General features: G+C 40.1%; 1 protein-coding gene across 8 annotated transcripts in view; it reads right to left on the bottom strand.

The window, feature by feature from the left end:
* The window catches only part of MARK2 (microtubule affinity regulating kinase 2), a 207,644-nt gene that overhangs the window by 6,203 nt on the left and 180,242 nt on the right, over positions 1 to 21,199 (bottom strand). For 4 of the 8 annotated variants that reach the window (XM_089652805.1, XM_089652803.1, XM_089652802.1 and 1 more), the window contains 3 exons: positions 20,074 to 20,328; positions 19,703 to 19,729; positions 2,191 to 2,235 (listed from right to left, as the gene is read on the bottom strand). In XM_089652805.1, coding sequence (XP_089508931.1) covers positions 2,191 to 2,235; positions 19,703 to 19,729; positions 20,074 to 20,328 — 327 coding nt within the window. The remainder of the gene's footprint in view (positions 1 to 2,190; positions 2,236 to 19,702; positions 19,730 to 20,073; positions 20,329 to 21,199) is intronic. The other 4 variants (XM_089652809.1, XM_089652804.1, XM_089652806.1 and 1 more) reach the window with 3 other exon arrangements.

Genomic DNA, 21,199 nt, shown 5'->3' with positions numbered 1-21,199 from the left:
GTCCATGGTCAGGTAGGCCAATGAGAAGGGAGTTGCAATAGTAATGCTGAGAGATATCAAGCGAGTGAATGGGTAGCTTGGTGGTTTCCTTAGTTAAAAAGGGGCCAATTTTAGAGATGTTACTGAGGTGAAGTCTGCAAGCTTTCAACACCGATTAGATTAGGGACCGAAAAGACAGGTCAGAGTCCAGGATTACACCTAGTACCCTGGCGTGAGGGGAGAGACTGATAGTTGCATTACTGATCTTGATATTATTTTGTAAAAAGGATATTTGTTGAGCTATCATCCACAGTTACTGAGGAGAGCAGTTCTATAATACTGTGAAATAAGCTGAACTACACCTTTCCTCAGGGATTGTGAAGGAAGTTTCGTTTAAGGTATAATATTAGGAAAGGCTGACCAACGGGAATTGATAGGGCAATTAGATTGATGTGGAGCTATTTGATCGTTTATTAAATACTGAGACGAGCCCAAAAAAGAGTTTTCGTACTCGTGTTTTAGGAGAATTTCTATGTACTGTATACTGGAATGAAAAAGTCAATAATTTTTTGTGTGAATCTTAAACTGGTATAGCACCAGAAAAGTTCCAATGCCCATACCAATTTCTCTTTTCATATTGAAGGATATGGTACCGGAAAGTTGGTCCGGTATACACTAATTTACAATATTGAGGCTGTTGAAAAGAACAGTTCTTTGCAGCAAAATAATGTAAAACGCATTATAGAAGCTATGACCCTTGACTTGTACTAGGCCATATTACCCCTGACAACAAAGCAGGGGATAATCTAAGTAATGGAAAACAAAAGAAGAATGGAGCAGCCAATTCAGGGAAAATGGTTAGTGGGTTTTCTGAAGACCTATACTAATTCACAGCCTAGCATGGTAATTGGAAGCAAATATTTGCTTTTCCCAAAGCCCATGGCTCTACACTCCTTCAGCTCATTTCACTTTATCACCACCCCAGAGCCAATAAAACAATCGCTACTCTAAAGGGGTCTTCCTGTTCTGTTCTTCAAAAGGTATTCTTGTAGCTAGAGATCACAGCTGTCCTTGCCTCCACAATGCTTCCCCTGTGATGAATAGCAAAACCACAAATAAGGCACTACTTTAAATATGGCATGGTTTTAATTTTTTTACAAACTATTTGGGCGAAACCACTACAAGTACCCAGTTTGTTACTGAAATGGTGAAAATATGAAAAGATGGGAGTGTTGGAGCGATAGGTTGTATGGATAATTTTTAATTGGAGCATAGGGATGGAATAGATTAGAGTGTGTAATGTTATCTTGGGCCGGGTCGGGTCCAACAGGTAATGTTGGGTTTATTTTGGTATTTTGGTATTATTTATTGGTTGTGGTTTGTTCTGTATGGAGGATTTTTTTTTATGGTATGTGTGTTTGTCAGGAAAAAAAGATTTATCATATTAAATATGGCTACGAACTATGATCTCTTTCTATTGTTGCTCACCTGAAAGCAAAGACAGACAGAAAAACACCCCTGGGCTCGAATTTTTGATCTTACTGTGACGTCAATATCTTGTGTAAATTTACAAAGACTCCAAATAAAAGCTGGAAAGTTCCTAAGCTATCTTTCTACTTCCTCAACGCTTAACACACAAACATGGTCTCAAACTGAAGGAAAACTGAAAGCTTTTATTTTTTTTTTTAGTTTCTGGGATGGCTTAAAAGAAGAATGAAAACGTACAAGTCATATAGAAAAATTAAGACAGATTTACAAACTGTATTTAATGTGTCTATTCATTAATTTCCTTTAACACCAGTCAAGTGTTGCAGTGTATAATCACCACTGAAATCTCTGCATGGATAACACCAATTGTATTCAAATGTAAAACAGCCTTGCACACAAACATTGAAGAAGTAGACAGATGCTCTACAGAAGTAGCTGTTCACAAGCTATAGGGGGAAAAAAAAAAAAAAAAAAAGCAGCCATGATCTGATCACCAGAGTCAGTGGAAGAAGTTGAGGCATAAAACCCCAGAAGGAAATAGAAAAGAGCTTACAGGGAGATTGTTAAGTGTGAAAGAGAACCCCCCCCCCCCCCAAAAAAAAAAAAAAAAACTAACACTGAGTCAATAGATACAAAACATGAAGCAGAACACACTAGAGATGAGAGGTGGAAGAAAGCTGGAGGGGTTAATAAACACTGAAGCAGTGATGTTGGCTCTCTCACCTGGTGCTCTCCACTCGATCTTTCCCTTCTGGTTCATTTGGGTTCCTCAAAAGAGAGAGGTAAATAAATTCAGTGTAAAAACTGTGAGCTCTGCAGAGCATCAATTACCGTCTTAAAGAATTATTCCTTAAAAAAAAAAAAAAAAAAAAGGCTGCGTATACAACACAACCCCTTATCAAAAACATGACTTCAAAAGAGATTGGGTATTTTTCAGTGAGCACATATCAAGTTTCCTGTAATGTATTTCTTGACTTTATGTTCATAGGCGGAATTCTACAGTCTCAATCTACTGGAAAGAGTGCAATCAGCATCCTTGCTGAAGGCCTCCTGTGAGAAAACAGAGTAAAAGAAACAACCTACAAAGCATATTTCTATTCTTCGGAGGTCTACTGACACACGTCTGTAAAAATCCACTGATAGAGTACAAGAGGAGCCGTAAATACAATTAATAGACTGTATTACTAAGCAGGAAATACAACACCAATACAATAAGCAAATATAGTGCTTCCTTGCAGATACATTACTAAAAACAAAGAGCAATAAAAATGCTATATTATAGACAATATAAGGGGGTATTGCAACACTGATCACCAATGTAAAGGTCCTCCGGGACCACCACTGAACAACAATGAAAGGGTATGCTATACTGACTACCAATGAAAGAGAATACTACACTGACCAGCAATGACCACAGACAACCAATATAAGAGGGTATGCTATACTGACTATCATGAAAGGGAACACTGCACTGACCAATAATGTAAGATGATGTCTAAACTGAACACCAAGGTAAGGGGGCTCCTTTCCAACGAACACCAATGTTTTGGGTTTCTTCTAAAACTGACCACCAACACAAGGGGACACTGCAAACTCAAGCTCTGTGCATGATTCCAGGAGAGGCAGGAAGACAAATACAAGAGCAGAAGAAGAGGTTTTGGGGGATTCATACTGAATAATGTTACCATGATTATGAAATTAAATTTATGTTTGGGTCTGTTTGGATGTTAGCAAGTTGAATATCATACTTGCATTCCTATCTCTAATTATTTTCACATTATGTCCCCAAAGAGTCCAGGTCTTTTGATTTGTATTACCGTTATCAAATTTAAATTATTCTGTTCCAATTAAAATCTCCATATTGCAGATAGAATACTATGGGAAAAAAATACCAGTGGAATTATTCCTTCTTTCTTAATGTGAACCTAAATTTATAGTTTAGGTGTATATATATATATATATATATATATATATATATATATATATATATATATATATATATATTTTTTTTTTTATTATTTTTTTTTATTTATTTATTTATTTTTTAAACTACTTGTCCAAAGGACGTAATCAAAGTCCAATCTACGTGTCCTGATAAAACGGAAAAAAAAAAAATTCCCAGAATGGAAGATTTATTATTGATTTATTTATTTTTTTTATTTTTTAGACAGAGGTGCTTTTAGGAATGTCTAGGGCTTTTAAAAATGCAAGGGCTGCATGGCGACTTAAACTTTTAATGTCTTATTTTTTGCTAGAAAATTTCTTAGAACTTCCAAACTTTTTTTGAAGTAGAAGCTTTAAAGAATTGGTAGGTTTTGCAAATTTTATTTATGTTGCACAGTATTTGCATAGCACTTTTTAAAACAGAATTTTATCTGTAAATACACTTTTTGGAATTTTAATGCAAAAAAAATACAATATATAATCCATTTTTTTGGTAAAATATAAAAGATGATGTTATACCAAGTGCATAGATACCAAACATGTAATTCTTTAATATTGCACACACCCATGCAATGGCAACAAATTGCATAAATTTTACCATCCATAGGTGACTTTAGATTTATACAGGAGGTCTGGTGCTAGAATTATTGCCCATGATCTGATGTACACAGTGGTACCTCACGTGTGTGTGTGTGTGTGTGTGTGTGACAAACCACTGCTTGCATGCATGCGGGACTGACGCATGCATTCAGTTTTGCATGCAAGCATGGTGGCGGGACAGTGGTGCTTTAACTTTTATTTATTGATTTATTTATTTTGACACTGTTGCGTAAATAATTTTTTTTTTTGTAATTGCTTTTATTGCTGTCACAAGGAATGTAAACATCCCTTGTGGTAGCAATAGGCAGTGATAGGTATTCTTTATGGAGAGATCTGGGGTCAATAAGACCCCAGATCCCTTCTCTGCCATGAAAAGCATGCTTTCCATTTTTAAAAATGGCACCATTTCCATCCAGGAAAGTGAAACATGCACATCGCTTCCGGTTCCCTTTATCATAGAGACAGAGAGTGGTGCTAGTCTTTGTACTCCTCTATGATCAGCCAGCGGAAGCATCATATTGTTCAGGTGTCCCGGATTGGACAAGCTCTGTCTCCCCTCCCAGTGGATAGGACTCGGACAGTACAAGGCTGCAGATAACAATAACTGAATTATAACAAAAATAAATAAAAAATGTATAACTATGTATATAATAAAATGAAAACTATATAATAATCTGCACATACCAATATTCAGATAATATTACCAATAAAAATAATAAAATGTATATAAAATATATATCTGCAGATAAGAATCAGATAACAAAAACAAATAGAAATAGAAAAAACAAATATCAAAATGAATGCAAACAATAATAAAAAAAAAAAAGATTAAAAATAATTGAAAAGATATATAAATTAATTTTAAAAAAATAAAAATTGTAATATTATATATATATTTATTTCTGCAGATAATTGTAATCAGATGACTGCAACAATAAAATAAGATTAACAGAAAATCTAAATATATTTATATGTATAAAAAAGTCCCGCCTCCTGCTGGTTCAGTACCGCCCCATCTTCATCCAGCGATGTGCAAGAGAGTAGCAGCTCTCTGGGGTCTCCCCACCTCATTGGCTGAGACAGCAGCAGGAGCTATTAGCTCCCCCTACTGTCAATTACAGCCACTGAGCCAATAAGGAGAGACCAGGGGTGAGCTGCGCTGTGTGTTTGAACAGACAGACAGAGCAGTAGCTTAGGAGCAAGCCTGCTCAGGTACCCCCATAGCAGGCTGCTTGCTATGGAGGCACTCGGCAGGAGGAAGGGGTCCAGAGCTAAAAGGGATAACAGTGGAGGGGTGTTAAAAGCGCAACTCAACCGTGGGGTTTGACGGTCCCCCAAACCTCTAGTGTAAACAAGCCCAGAGAGAGCGAGATTTCTTCTCTGAAATTTGCTTGGTGTTAGAGGACAAAACCTTCTGAAAAAGAATAGCAAGAGCAGAAACCTGACCCTTCACAGTGCTGAAAGCCAAACATTGGCCCAGATTCAGCTTCAAGAAAGAAAATTTGCCCCATTGAGCAGCTCCAGGGGTGGAAGCCCCAAATTTCACACAGAGTGAAGTAGGCCTTCCAAGTCCAAAAGACAGAAAATTTGTTTTTTTTTAGATTGCAGAAATTAGACTCTGAAGCCCAGGTTCTGAGGGACTTTAGCATTTAATAGCTATGTCATTAAATACAATGTATTAAACCGAGCCCATCACCCATAGTGCATACAAATAGACCTATAAAAATCAAAAATTACCATACAACTGTGACATATAAAGACAAATATTAATAAACTATGCAGTGTCCTAAAGCAATCCAATGTCATTAGTGAACATCTTTCTTCTTCCAAAACAGTGTCCCATACAACATAAATCTGATCACCACAAAATGTACAATAAAATCCCACTATATAATCACAGGCTCCACCATCCGTAAGAAAACTTCCACCAGTGCAGTTGCTAAACACTCACCAGAATTTATGGCTGGTATGTCTTAAAAAAAAAAAAAAAAAAAAAAACCAAACACACACAGCATAAGCACCCTTCAATGCAGCATAGGGAAAACCCCATCCAAGCATTCATAGGCGATCTTCCTCAGTATTCATTCAATAGCAGGAAATGAGAAGGGCAGACCCAGAGGAGAAAAGAGCTCTCATAGCGTAAAACTATCCGACATTTATTATACAGTATAAAAAACAGCTTACAACAAACACCGTGCATCCAGAAAGTATTCACAGCACTTCACTTTTGCCACATTTTGTTATGTTACAGCCTTATTCTAAAATGGATTAAATTAGTTTTTTTCCTCATCATTCTACAAACAATACCCCATAATGACAACGTGAAAGAAGTTCGGTTTGAAATCTTTGCAATTTATTAAAAAAACAAAAACACATGTACACAAGTATTCACAGCCTTTGTCATGACACTCCAAATTGAGCTTGGGAGCATCCTGTTCCCACTGATCATCCTTGAGATGTTTCCACAACTTGGAGTCCACCTGTGGAAAATTCAGTTGATTGGACATGATTAGGAAAGGCATAAACCTGTCTATATAAGGTCCCACAGTTAACAGTGCATGTCAGAGCACAAACCAAGCCATGAAGTCCAAGGAATTGTCCGTAGACCTCTGAGACAGGACTGTATCAAGGCACAGATCTGGGGAAGGGTACAGAAAAATTTCTGCAGCATTGAAGGTCCCAATGAGCACAGTGGTTTCCATCATCCGTAAATGGAAGAAGTTTGGAAATTTTGAGTGTCATGACAAAGGCTGTGAATACTTGTGTAAATGTGTTTTTGTTTTTTTAATAAATTGCAAAGATTTCAAACCAAACTTATTTCACGTTGTCATTATGGGGTATTGTTTGCAGAATGTTGAGGAAAAAAACTAATTTAATCCATTTTGGAATAAGGCTGTAACATAACAAAATGTGGCAAAAGTTAAACGCTGTGAATACTTTCTGGATGCACTGTACATTAGTCAGTGTCATACATGACACTATAATTGCACATGCTTTTCCATAACCAATCCGTCTCCCGATGCATTCTCGGACCTCAAGTCTGGACTTGGCGTGCGTGATGGTGGGGCTTTTGATGCTGCGTCATCACACATGCCAAGTGCAGACACTCAGTGATTATACAGTGGGACGTTATTGCCCAGTTTGTGGAGATCACAGATTAATGTTGCATGGGACACGGTTTTAGAAGAAGAAAGATGTTCATTGGACTGATTTAGGACACTGCATAGTTTTTTTAAATATTTATCTTGCACTTTATATGTCACAGTTGTATGTTAATTTTGATTTTTATTTATGTTGATCTTTATACACTATGGGTGATAGCGCTGTATAATATATTGGATTGATTTAATGATGGTTTTGCATTATATAGATAGCAGCTGCAATAGTAAAACAGGTTTTTCATTCATCCTGTGGTGCAATTCTGATACTTCTCTCTATTAGCCAGGTCATTAAAGCCAGCAACCACAAGCAGGATAGCAAATCATTCCTTGGGACAGCAGATCCTGATGATCTGGCAGTGCTCACAGAGCATCTGTAAGCAGTCTTACCAGGTAGGCATATCTACCTGGGCCAGTCCAAAGTAATATGTATCCTTGTGAAATAGAATAGGAAGAATTAGGGAAGGAAAGGCACATATTGGGGTGTACTGCTCCCAGAGAGCTCCACAGCATTCACTGCTTCCTCTTACCCTGTACCTGGAGACAAAAAAACTACCCCATTTCTAATTGATCCTGGAGGCCAGGGGGTCCAATCACAATGTCAACTACCTGTAATATCTCAGAGTGAAAGGCCCATTGTCCAAATCCAGGCAGGGCCACTGTAAGAAATCATGGGGCCCCATACAGCCTACCTTATGGGGCCCTCTTCAACCCCCACCCATACCCCTGGCCCCTCCCCTAACCCGGAACAAAAAATGCAGCCTTGTCTTGTATGCAGTAGAGGGAGGGGACAGTTACAAATACAGGTGTAAATGAGGCCTAAGGCTACAGGGCTTTTTTTCCCCTCAGAGAATAGGGGCAGGAACTGTATCGCGCCCCCATCGCATCACTGGCCATCAACAATAACCCCCCCCAGTGTGTGCTACACACAGAATGCAGAGTTCAGCTGTGTATTTTCAAAATTTAGCGGTGTGCTACATGCATAGTGCAGGGTTAAGGAGTGCAGAGTGTACAGAGTTCATGAGAGCGCTACGTGCAGAGTGTAGGGTTGAGGAATGTGCAGTGTACAGAGTGCAGAGTTCAGGATTGTGCTACGTACAGAGTGCAGAGTTCAGGAGTGCGTTACATACAGAGTGTAAGGTTGAGGACTGTGCTACATCCAAGGTGCAGGATTTAGAGTGCACTACATACAGAGTGCAGGGTTCAGGATTGTGCTATGTACAGCGTGCAGAGTTCAGGAGTGTGTTACGTTCAGAATGCAGGGTTGAGGACTACGCTATATACAGGGTTCAGGAGTGCGTTACAATCAGCGTACAGGGTGCAGGTGTACAAGTACATAGCTCTTCTCTCCTCCATGCTCAGTGCAGAGCACCCTTCTCTTCTTCGTCCAGATTTTTCCTCTCCTCCCTGTCCAATACACAGTGCTCCCTCTACCCAGTGTACAGTAACTTACAGTAAGAAGTCAGGCTGCCGGCGCGGGCTGCCGTAAATGTTGCGGGCACGAGGCTGGAGCTTTGTGCATGCCCCTCCTCCTCCGCTGTATAAGCAGGGAGAGAAGGGAGGGTTGAGTTTTCCGCTGGGAGAAGATCACTGTCACTTATAAAACACAGAATCAGTGTTTTTAAGTGACAGCTGACTGTAGTGAGCGACAATGCATGCGCAAGCGCTGGAGGTCAAGTTCCAGCTGTAGCTACTGCATTATGATGAAGCTTAAAGTTGCTGGCTGGCCAGGCCCCCCAATCACAGTGAAGGAACTGGACCCCTACAGAAGGCCTGGAGGTACTCCCTTTATCGGCGGCCCTGAATCCAGGCACTGGCAGCTGAGGAAATCTGCCTGCCAACTGTCTATGCCTTGAATTTACATGACTGACAAGACTGGAACCTGAAGTTCTGCCCAGTCCGTGCTCTCTTGCTAATGTGGGACTTCAGGTTCCCCTGTTATAATTTATGTATGCCACCACCATGGTGTCGTCTGGAAGACCCTCCAAAAGGATGGCACAACACTGCAGAGAGACTGCCAAAGTTCCAGGATGTTGTTTGGAAGACGAGACTCCTCCCATGACAAAGTCCCTTGCAATAACCAGGTACCTGGGAATCTTCTCCAGCCAGATAGACTGCATCCACTGTCGATATCCTTTAAAAATGGTGGGAAGGAAGGTCTCCAGAGCTTGATTCTTGATCCATCAAGCCAGAGATAATCTGGTTTTCAGTGACAAACAAATCCAGCTGTCCAGAGACAGGATCAACTTGCCCTATGACAACAGAATGTTGCGCTGCAGAATTCTGAGTGAAACCTGGCAAATGGAACTGCCTCAACTGAGCAAAGGAAACTTTCCCCACCCAGATAGCATCACATGGATCCTGATTAATTGAAACAATCACCATGAAGTCTCCACCTTAGGAACCTCCTCTCTAACATGTTTCACCCAAAAGGACTTTCTCAGAGACACGTACTCTGAATTTCAAAGGTAGCCATCATCAGGCCTAGGAAACGCATGCAAAAGCAGAAGGTCAGACCATTTCTGAATTGCAGAGTCTGAATCAGACTGGGGAGTATAACGTTTCTTGTGTCAAATGAACACCTTGGCCTAAGCTGTGTCCAGGACTAGATACAGATACTACAAAAGATGAGCTAATTCTGGGTACGATTTCTGAAGATTCAGGATTGATCCAAATTGCTGTAAGGTCTGGACAGTCAAAAACATTTGTCTAGCAGAGCCTACTGTGCCATATGTTTCCTCAACAAGAGATCATCTAAGTATCCCACAATGGGGATGGCATGAGAGTGCAGCAAGGCAAATATGCGGTGTGCAGATAAGAGGCCAAAAAGGGCAGGACAACAAATTCGTAGTGCTGGGGCCCTACAGAAAAGCGTAAGAATCACTGATGTGCTCAAAAGATGGGGACATGAAGGTAAGCATCTGTGATGTCTACAGAAGACAAAAAGCTTCCCCGGTAAAGGGTGGCATTGATACATTTGGTGGAACCCACGAAGACCTTCTGGACCAAAGTGAGGACATTCAAAGTTTTAAGATCATAGATAAAGAACACCCTCTTTGGGTTTGGGAACAGTAGCCAGGTTGGAGTAGAAATCCTAAAAACGTTCTGCCACAGGAACTGGGACAATGACACACTGATCCAGAAGGCTTGCGAGGGTTTAATAGAGTTCAGTTAATCACACACAGGGAGGTTGGGGCTGGGCAACCAATAAGATGGCAGAGCAGCTCCAGTTTGTAGCCCTGGGATGCCACTTCCTTCACCCAAGCATCTAAGATGCAAGCTCTCCAAGTATCTGCAAAAGTTTAACAAAGGCCCCTTCAGTCTGGAAAGTGGGGTTGCACCTGCATGTTGAGGACAGCTTGTCTGAGGATTTGGCAGCATAAAACGGTCACAGTGGAAGTTTAACGCTACAGTTTACATCTTCATACACACAGGAGCAGCAGTAGTTAGGTTTTGTTTAGGGGATTACCAGTTAGACAAAGTTTAATAAAAAAATCACATATTTACAAGATACTCTGTGCTTAATGTACCCCATTCTTCCCGTAAAGAGGTTGTAAACCTCAGACATGAAATAAGAACAAAGCATATCCCTTTATAGTGTGTACTTGTCGCAATTAAAAGCACTAAGTGTCATTTCTGTCTGCGGCTTCATTCCTCTGCCATCAGCATGAATCACTTCTGACTAGTTTTCCTGACACCAAGAGAAAAATGGTGACAGGGGAAGGACCTCCAGCAGATTGATAGCCTCAGCTCTGTTTCTATGTGCTGTGTGAAGGAGGGTGAGTCTCTTCCTTCCAATCAGCTCTCAGGGCTCTACTCACTGAGCTCTGCAGAGAGTAATTTCAGCTGTCCATCTAAATTTTTTCTGACAGCTCAGACAAGTTTTATATAGTCTGGATTTGAATGGCTGTAGAGAAGAAAAACTGCAGATAAACAGGTACAACTAATGTAGAAGGAGTTGTTTCATCTGTGTATCACCTGAGGATAGTCACTTCACTAGGTATATGTAAGGGTTTACAACCACTTTAAGCTTCTGTATTATATCACAAATGATACTGGGAAAATGTATTATATAGACAGAGCACTACCCTCCCTTAATATTGTAGTATCTAATATAAACCAATATTAAACCTCTAACCCAATAGTAGATAATAAAAAAAAAAAAAATCAAAAAACAGTTCAAAGACCATAATCAATAAAACACAAATAATACATCCATTATCATAAATAACATTTATTATTATCCCTAATAATCCAATTCAAAGCATAAAATTTAATTATTATAATACTCACCTTGGCTCAAGCAAAGTGGAGTCCCTCAGCTCCCTGCCTGGCCACTGACATCTTCGGACGCTGGCTTCCGGGTCTCGATTGCAAATCTGGTGTTCATCAAAAAGGGTCCTTCCTTCTGTGGTAACTAATGGAAACCAACCTAGTGCTCCACTGCCTATAATATATGGTGCTCTCTTCCTCCACACCATCTCTATAGTAGCCCCCTTAAATGGGTAAACTCACTGGATATGATGGACTTATGTTAATATTAACAAAAAAGGTCAAGTCACCCGCTTTGCCCAACTCTTAGGATGTTTTAGGACAAATGATTTTTTTGCCAAATAGCCGAGTTTGTGTATGAATAGACAAAAAGGATCCTCCTTTTAACAATGGCAGTATTGAAGCCCTCATTTAACCCCTAGCCATCCAAGGTAGGTTTACAATTGTTACTGGTATTGATTTTTACAACATTTTTGTGGCTTTCAGATAAAAATTATCTGTACAGCTCTAGAGCGAAATGATCAGTTCTACAGGGCTTTAAATGTGTTCCCCGATGCTCACTTATGGTTCTTGGGCTATCCTGCTCCTCCAGATCTCTAGCTCCTCCAGGCCTGGACCACAGTAAACAGTAACATTTAGACCAGGAGGATTCCCCCTTGCAATTAATGAATCAGGTAGTGATGTGTATTACACCACTTCCTGGCAAACAGTGGCCAATCCCAAACTGCTGCAGACCATTTTATCCTTGTGAAGGATTAGGAAGGGCTTCTTGCAAGAAGGGGCAACTAACTCTAAAACCTAATCTAACAGACGTGATAGCCACCATGACGGCTGCTTTGCTGGAGAGATCACCCAAAAGTGATTTCCACAATGGGTTCAAAAGACAGCTTCTGTAAGGTAGAGAGGACCAGAATGAGATCCCGGGGGGCACAGGGTTCTGTAATGGGGGTCTGATTCATGAGACACCTTGAATAATGGTTTATAAAAGTGACAGTAAAACCAAAGGTTTTTTGACATAGGATGTACAAGGCTGAAATCTGTGCCCAAGTGTACTTAAAGCTAAGTTTTACTCCAACTGTAGGAAAGCCAGAACATAAAAAAGGCACAGAGTTGTCTCTGGGGTTAAAATGCTTGCGCTAACAGCAGGTGAAAAATTATTTCCGGGTTCAGTAACAGATAATTTTTTCGAAGTGGCTTGAGTAAAATAATGTGGGAATGATTAAAGTGTTACTAAACCCAGGACCCTGCATTCACTATATCTGGTCTCCCACAGTACACAGAACATGGAAATGCAATTATTTTAGTAAATATAAACTGCTAAATACCTTTTCTCATCAGCAGTTAGAGCAGTCTTATGACTTCCATCAGTGTTTGGCAGAGCATGCGTTAAAGCTTATAGGAGTAGTTTTCTTTCTACTCTAGGAGGATGCAAAACCCTGACCTCTGTCTGAAGAGTGCTGATTGGCCCTGTGCTCTCACAAGAAAAAAAAAAAAAAAAACTCTCTAGCAATATACACCAAACTGAGCATGTGCATTGTGTCTCCACAAGATATGCATTTTCAGGAGATAAGAGGGGGACACTAGAAGAAGAAGGGCAGAATCAGAGAAGTCAGGATCAAACAGTGTTTTTACACAATGCAGAAGATTAACCCCTTAGGTTCCACAGTGAGTATAATAAGCATGCTTTACTGCATATACAGACTGATTTTACTGTTGTGGGTTTAATAAATCAGATATGCCACCCCCCATCCTTTAACAGCATTGCTGTTGAAGCCCAGATCTTTAAGCCAGTGACTGAGAAGCAGTATAATACAGGGGGGCCTTGGAACAGTGGGTCTGGTCTGTTTGGGAGTGGCCAGGGATTGCCTCCTACATGTTTGAGATTGTCTGAGTACCAGGTTCTCCTGGACCAGTTTGGCTCAATGGTAAACAAAGATTTCCTCTTGCTTTTGGAGCAGTCAAGGAAAAATCCACACTGGAGGGAAGGCATATATCAGCCTGAACCCTGAACTGAGTCCATGGAAGTACCAGGGAATTGCAGTGCCAGAGGATCCTTGGTCTTGGCCACAAACATAGGTATCCTGGCTTTCCAGGCTCAACAACAAGTTACCCTTATCTGTCCCCCCCGACTTCTGACATAGAAGACTGAAGGGATGGAGAAACCTTTCCTCCTTGGTCCAGGCAGTGACAATCTGCCTTCGAATTGTCAACTCCTGGGATGTGATCAGCGCATGCTCGGCAACACTTTTCCATCCAGGAGATGATCAGATTTATTACCTTCAAGGCTGCCCGATTCTTGGTTTCACCCTGATGACGGATATAGGCCACTGCTGTGACATTTATTAGAGAAAAAATTGAAACTGGAGCACCCTATTTTTCTGAGCTACAAAATGTTGATAGGGAGATTTGCTTCCCTAGGTGGCAAGGTACCCTGAACTACGATATACTGATACGCTCCTTCCCAGCCTGCATTGTTATCTTTCATGAAGGTGGGAGAAAGGACTTTCCAACTTTCAAAGCTGGATTGGTAATCCACCATGCTATGGAGTTCCATAGCATAGGAATATCGAGAGATGGAGAGTGAGTGTTCCAAGCCAAAAGGGATGTCGTCTTGGAAGTCCTCGAGTAGAACTCTATGAAGGTAACTGCTTCTACTGAAGCAACCATGAGGCCTAGGCCTCTCCAGGAGGATCTCACAGAGGGATTTCCTTTTGATCTTAAGGTCTAAGCATGAGAACTTAGAGAAGCTTGTTTGGAGGAAGGAAAACCTTTGTCTGGGCTGTGTCTAAAATAAAGCATAGATATCCTGGATGAAAGGAAGGCTGGAGGACTGACTTTTGAAAGTCCATTACCCAACAGAATGTTTAAAGAATAAGTGAGCCCTTTGGATGTTTGCAGACAGTTATGGAGGAAGATTAATTTTAGAGAGGAAGGTTGTCTAGGTACCCATTAACCTGGATGCCCTGAGTTCTTAAAAGTGGTTGTAAAACTTTTTTTCCTAAAATTAATATGTTATACTTCTCTGCTCTATGCAATGGTTTTACAAAGAACAGCCCCAAACCTTGTCTTATGGGGTCCCCTGCTGGCAACCCTTTGCTCATCTTCTCTGAATGCCCCCATAACAACCTGGCTGCTATGGGGTCACTCATGTGGGACCTCTCCAGAGCCAGGCTGTATGCGTCCAAAGAACACAGTCAAAGCCTGTGAGGAGGGAACAGGGCTGAATCACACTTACAGCGGAAGAAGCCAATGGATCCTGCTGGTGCCGAGTCTCCTGGGAGACAAGAAAGAGTGGAGAAGAGCTGCTGCAGATGGGCACAGCGCTGGACTGGGAGAGGGCTCAGGTAAGTGTTATGGGGGGCTGGGGGAGCAGCTCCTGCAAGGAATGCATTAAGAAAACCTTTTGCCTTTATAAACACTTTAAGAGGGAAAAGCCCCTGCAAGCCCCCAAGCATTGTCACAAACTGGTAAATGGGAATATAGAGGTGGGCATCTTGAATGTCTACTCATACCAAGAATTTCCCTTGTCTCAGAGGCAATAACTGATCAAGTAGATTCCATATGAAACTTGTGGCCACAAAAAGGTATCTGTTTAGGGATTTTAAGTCCAGGATAGGAAGAATATCCCCACTGGGTTTTGGTACGGTGAACGAGCTTGAATAGAATACTTTGAGCCCATCTTCCAGAGAGATCAGAACTAATGTCTGCGATAAAAGATGGATCAGGGCAGCTTGTATATCTGAGTGTCCTTTGGTATACTTTGGATGGTTTGAGAGAAGCAAACGATGAGGAGCTAGAGTTTGGAACTCTATTCTGTACCCCTTTGAAACCACTATCTGAACCCACAGTTCTGGGATGTCCATGACCCAGAGGAATGCAAACAGATGTATACCCACTCTTAGGAGTGAGGCATCCAGATCAATGTGGAGAGAGCTTTGTTGCAAACTTGGTAGACTGTGTTCAGAATCTTGCACCAAAAGGAAGGGCTGAATTTTGGCATGGAATATGAAGCTTGAGGAAACTGTTATAGCACTTTGCATTTTGAGGAGGTAGAAGTCCCTGAAGAGGGATTTTTCAGCCTTCTGCTGTGGAAGAAGTGCCTCTCCAAACAGGCATCCTCCTTCAAAAGGGCATATGAGCAAGGCATCTTTTACAGACAGCTTCAGCATAAGATTCTGCATCTATGGACAAAACGGAGAGCCATTCTGGAAATTTGTTTCATGACTTATTTTAGGGCCTCAACAGAAAAGTAAGGCAGTGATTGTACGTGTTTAATCAAAGCTTGGTCCTGAAAGACAGGATCCCGTTGATTATTACCGCAGTTCAATTATCTGGGGTTTGACAAAGAGGAAATGTGCAACTCTACAACAGGCTGCAATTTCTAAGGAATCCTTCTATAGGCACAGTAAGATGTTTAAGACTGTGTTAACAGAGTCTACTACTGGCGGTCTACTTTTTAATGAATTCTTTTTTTTTTCTCATTATTTTATTGCTGTAATCATGTTCTCTCAAAATAGAATCTGTGTACTCTGCCTAAAATTCGTTTCACTGAGTTTACAGTGGGATAGATTAATAAAACGTGCCAGCATAAACTAAACTAATTTGGTTGGGTCTCAAAAAAAATAGAAGAGTTTTTTTATTTAATTTTTTTCGAATTTATGGATAATATGCATTTGTATGTACACTAAAAGACCTCATCTGGACATCGAACTGGAAGGCTGGCAAGATCGCACCCAGCCTAGTGCTATGCATGTACAGTGAATAACTGAAATAATCAATTGCGCACATGTTCCATTAGCCAGTACAGGACTAAATCACACTATTCGTCGCTTGATGTGGTGCATTTTTGATTCATTATACACATGGTAGCATTTCAAGCCATGGAAGATACATCTGCCATAAACCTAACCTATAATGCAAGAAGTCAGAAAAAATAAAAATAAATAATAAAAACTGTACCACACTAGGATGCATAGATGTGAACTGTGCCTCAGAATGACTAATAGAGGCATACAAAAACATGCCCGGTCCACACTAGTGGCAGCACGTCATCCATTTAATTTTTTTTTTCCTTTCCTTTCATAATGAAAATAAAGCGATTTAGACTACAAAATATATTCGGTACCAGCAAATATAGAAACTACAGAAAAACAAAACGAACTTGCAGGGAAATGCAAAGTCCATTTATACTGTCTGGGTCCCCACCCCCTTTAAAAATCACGTGCTGTTTGTAGGTGCATAATCGTAGCAGTAAAATAAAAAAATTAAAATTAAAAAAAAAAAAGGATTTACCTTTTTCTTTTGCTTGTAGTCAGGGTGACGTCACAATCCCTCCGGCTAGATCCTGAGGGATACAGAGAGGCTGGAATATGGGGAGAAGACTTTCACAATGGATTGAAGTGTCTTCTAATAATATTTCACCTGCTCTGCATTCCCCAGGGATCTTTCTGGAACAATGGTGACGGCACGCTCTGTGAAGTGGAAAGCGAGGGGGGAGCGGAGGAGAGTAAATCAAATCTAATTCTACCTCTTTTTTTCTTTACTTGTACGTTTTTGGCATACTAAAATAAGATTGTTAAACAGGAGGAGGCCTGGACAGTATTTGTGAACCTTGCATTGTAACAAAAGTTAACTCCAGCCAAAACTTTTATTTTATTAAAACAAAAGCATAGAACCTCTGAGGTTCATTGTTGTCCGATGTCTGGCAGGGGGTGATTTCCCTCACTTCCTCAGTGACACCTTCACCTGGAAAGAAGTGAAGACAAACCTCCAAGAGGGACACAGATGACCATAAAAATGTGAGGTTTTATTGCAGTTGACCCTCTTGGAGACATTGCCTTTCTGTGAATACTTTTTTTTACCAGAACAGGAAGTGAGGGGTAATTTTCCTAGCACGGCCACAGAGGACTTTGCGATTGCAAGCTCTAACTCCTCTCTATGGTATCCAAAACACAAAGGTTTTGGCTGGAGATGCACTTTAAAAAAGTCAACCAGCTAAGTGGTCAAAGTATAAATTGTGTAAACATTACTGCGTACAAAAATAAACCACACACTACACTTGCATGCACATTATAACGCATATAACGCACAAACAAAAATACAAATAACTGAACTGATCTGCATAAAAAAAAGAAAAAAAAGAGAAAAAAAAAAACGCATGCACACTGTTAAGCCCTAGAGCCCCAGCAGTGAAGGGGTGTGAATTTTCAGACACCTGTATCAGCAGGTAAGGTAACAAGGCAGACAGGACAGAAAGCTGCAAGAAACTTATCTGACATTGGAGGTGGTAGATTACATACACACACACACACACACACACACACACACACACACACACACACACACACTTAACAGCTAACAGTCAGAGCGAGACAAATTCATCATGATCACTTACAACATGAAGCATGAGTATGCCATGTGTGAACCTCATATTGTGTGTTCGAAAATTTTCCCTCACTGATCTCAAATGCATTTCTTAATGAGTGCAAGGGCTCCACTACTAACCAGGTCGAAAAATGAAGGCAGGTCCTCCTTGTATTATGGCTCAATTACATATAATGCATATTTGGACTAAAACACTCTAGATTATCATTCTGTAGTACACTTTTGATTTTCTGGAAGATTGCAGTAATAACCCTACAAACCACCATATTTTTCCAATTTTAATTAAACTTTCAATTTTAAAAGAGACTATAATGTAATGCAGTTAGATTATGACAATTTATAAATCAACCTTACAGATTATGGTTTACAAACTCCAGACTTTGGCAATGTATTAGAGGTGGCACAGGCTGAAGCAGCTGATACAGCTCCTTTAATCTCTTCAATGCAGAAAGCAGGTGATGTATAATGTAGATGTCTCCTATAGTCACACGTAGGATGATCCAAGTTATGTCCAGATGGCAGATGACAAGGTGACAAGGTGTCAGAGGCGAAGGGTGAGAAGCACCTGCAAGAGTGTGTATGAAAGTGCAGGGAGGGGGGAAAACACAAGACCCACTCTACATTCCTTGATAAGATGTCAAGAAATGTCAAGGGCCATCTGGAAAAATTCCTTAGGACACTGCAGGGGTTATTCTGAAAGGCATATCTAAATAATATTGCTGTTCTGTGTTATGATTACACATGCAACTTGATGTTGCACTCCCCACCTCCAAAAAAAACAAAAAAACAAAAAAACCCCTAAAAAGCCATGATGAATTTGTGTACTTTATGTCATCATAAACCTACAATTGTGAGGTTTAAAGAAATATTTTCTGTAAATTTTACAACTTTTAGATAGATGACAAATCAGTCAACATTGTAGTTCAGATTCAAAAAGCACAATTAAGCTAAAAAAAATAAAAAATAAAAAAATGGAACAATGGAAGCGTTGATACACCATCAATACGAATTTGTTTGGTTTAAAGTGAATGTAAAACCAAAACTTTTTTTTTTGATTTGGATACAGAACCTCCAAATGAAGGGAAATCCCTTTTCATTAGAACAAGCTACCTTATTGGAAGACTTGCCCTCTGTCCTGTTACTGTGGCAACTCAAAAACTTTGGATTTCCCCAAAAATTTTTGTACTGGAGACAATGGTCAACAGAACAAACAGTATATAGAGAGTGAATCACTCCACAGACAGAAGTAAAAACTTAACAGAGGTGCCAACCTTTCTACATTCTATCTAAATATTAAAATAAGTTTTGGTTTTAAATCACTAATGCACTGGCAGTAGCCAAAAAAAAATTAAAATAAAAAAAAACTGCTGAAAGATTGGAATTGTCAATATTTCCATTATCCTTTGCTCCACTTTTTAGAAAAAAGTCCCAATGCATAGTATATCAGTAAACTGACAAGATTTAGCACAGAAAAGTCAGGACAAACACAAACAAAAAGCGTAATTCTAACTGCAGTGTACAAAGGTTATCACAATGGAGAAGTCTATAATACTATCGGCATGGAAAGGAGAGTAGTAAGGTGCAGTAACAGACCTGAAAATGAAAGCCTACACCCAGGAAGAAACAAGCAGAGATTTGAGACAGTTCAGAACCTAATATATATAATGCTAAATGCAAACGTGTGACACCCAGTCACCATTTTATCATAAGGTTCTGATCCGAACTCATTTGTCATAGAGAGCCACAATTATGCACACACTGCCCTTGTGAGAGGCACAGAACATTAACAAGTAAATTCAGCAGTTTGGAAGGACAACAGAGAAAAGGCAGCAGTGCTGGGAGTTGAGAACAGTGAGATGTGGGGAATACATGCCTACCTTCTGGGAAATCTGAAAGACAGATTTCTAGATAGACGAATGGGAGGAAAACAGAAAAAAAACAAAAAACAAAAAAACAGATAAGTGAGGGGGCAGGGAAAAATTTTAAATTATGTCTAAATATGACATTACTGAATTCTATCCCCTTCACTGCTGGTCTGCTTTAGGGATTAATATAAAACTAGCACAAACAGTTATACATTTGGGTTAGATTTCCCTAAACCTATTCTATAAACAACTGTTTAATATCTAACACCAATAGCATGTATTTGACTATCAGTGAATTATATATTTATTCCTACTAGAAGTTAATTACTATGCCTGTCTACTTTTACTAGCATCACGTTTAAATATAGATTTTCCTTACTTACCTTCGTACAAATTTGGATGTAAATTTGCTGAATATGCTTCCAGTGGCTCCACGCCGCCCCTGGCTATTGCCAGAAGGAGAAGCTGGTGTTACACCTCCAAACTGCATGTTTTGCTGGTCCCGAGCCTGGCGAAGTTGACCAGCGTGAAAAGTGCTTCTACTTGATACTCCACGAGGGAAGTTGGTCCTCTCCGGGGCAGCACTGCTGATATTATGAGCTGATGGAGATGCAACAGGGACTCTTTGAGTGGCTGTGCTATAAGAAGAGAAATATAAATATTTACATAGCCCTAAATAGTGTCAGGGCACTCAATTTAAAAAAAATAAATAAAAAGATTGCAAAAAAATAACTCTAGAAAAAATGTATACATTTCCACCCAGACAATAGGATTACTGGGTTCTTGGGAATATACCTAAAATGGCTAGGCATAGGACTGTGTGGCCAGTTGTGCATTGGTCTCCCATTCACATTATTGTAGCGAGTCGCTTGTACGCACTTTGCGAATAGGGCTGCCCATTCATTTCCAGCAAGACAAACAAGCACAAGTATTTTTTAGCTTTGCACATTTTTTAGCCGCACATTGTGAGTGCAATAACGTGCATCTTGCTTGCAGTGTTTGGGGTGCCATTAATGAGTGGCACCGCACGCACAACATGCATTGTTTGCATGTTTTGCATTACTTTAATGTGAATGCGGCCTTAGAGCGCTATGTTCTACTACAAGGACAACCACCAAGATCCTTGACAACTGCAATGTTCAAAAATGCTGCTCACTAGCAGAAACCTAAAGAAGTGGGCCAACACAGTGTAGGGCATATCTCATATGTCCTGGTGTAGAAGAAACAATGCCACCTCATCATTTACAGCAGATCAGAAGCTAGATATATACTCAATCATGTAAAGGTTTTGTTGAGCTGGTATGGTCTTCTGTTAAGAAGAATTTCAGGAACGCCGTGCAAATTTTGTTCAGGAATTTGGGTAGAACTGTACAGAGAACAAGAACACTAGCAGAGCTTTAAAATGTATGGCATCCCTTATGTTAAATGGCACATTCTAGCGCTTTAGCATTCCCCTAGCCTCTTAACATGACTGCTGGTAACACAAGTATTCCTGGGCCTTTGTTAAAA

The sequence above is a fragment of the Staurois parvus genome, unplaced genomic scaffold (assembly GCF_062004578.1).
Source record: "Staurois parvus isolate SC_StPar_1 unplaced genomic scaffold, SC_StPar_1.0 ptg000694l, whole genome shotgun sequence".
NCBI lineage: Eukaryota > Metazoa > Chordata > Amphibia > Anura > Ranidae > Staurois > Staurois parvus.
Note: the sequence above shows the minus strand (reverse complement) of the source record. Positions and strands in the feature narration are given on the sequence as shown.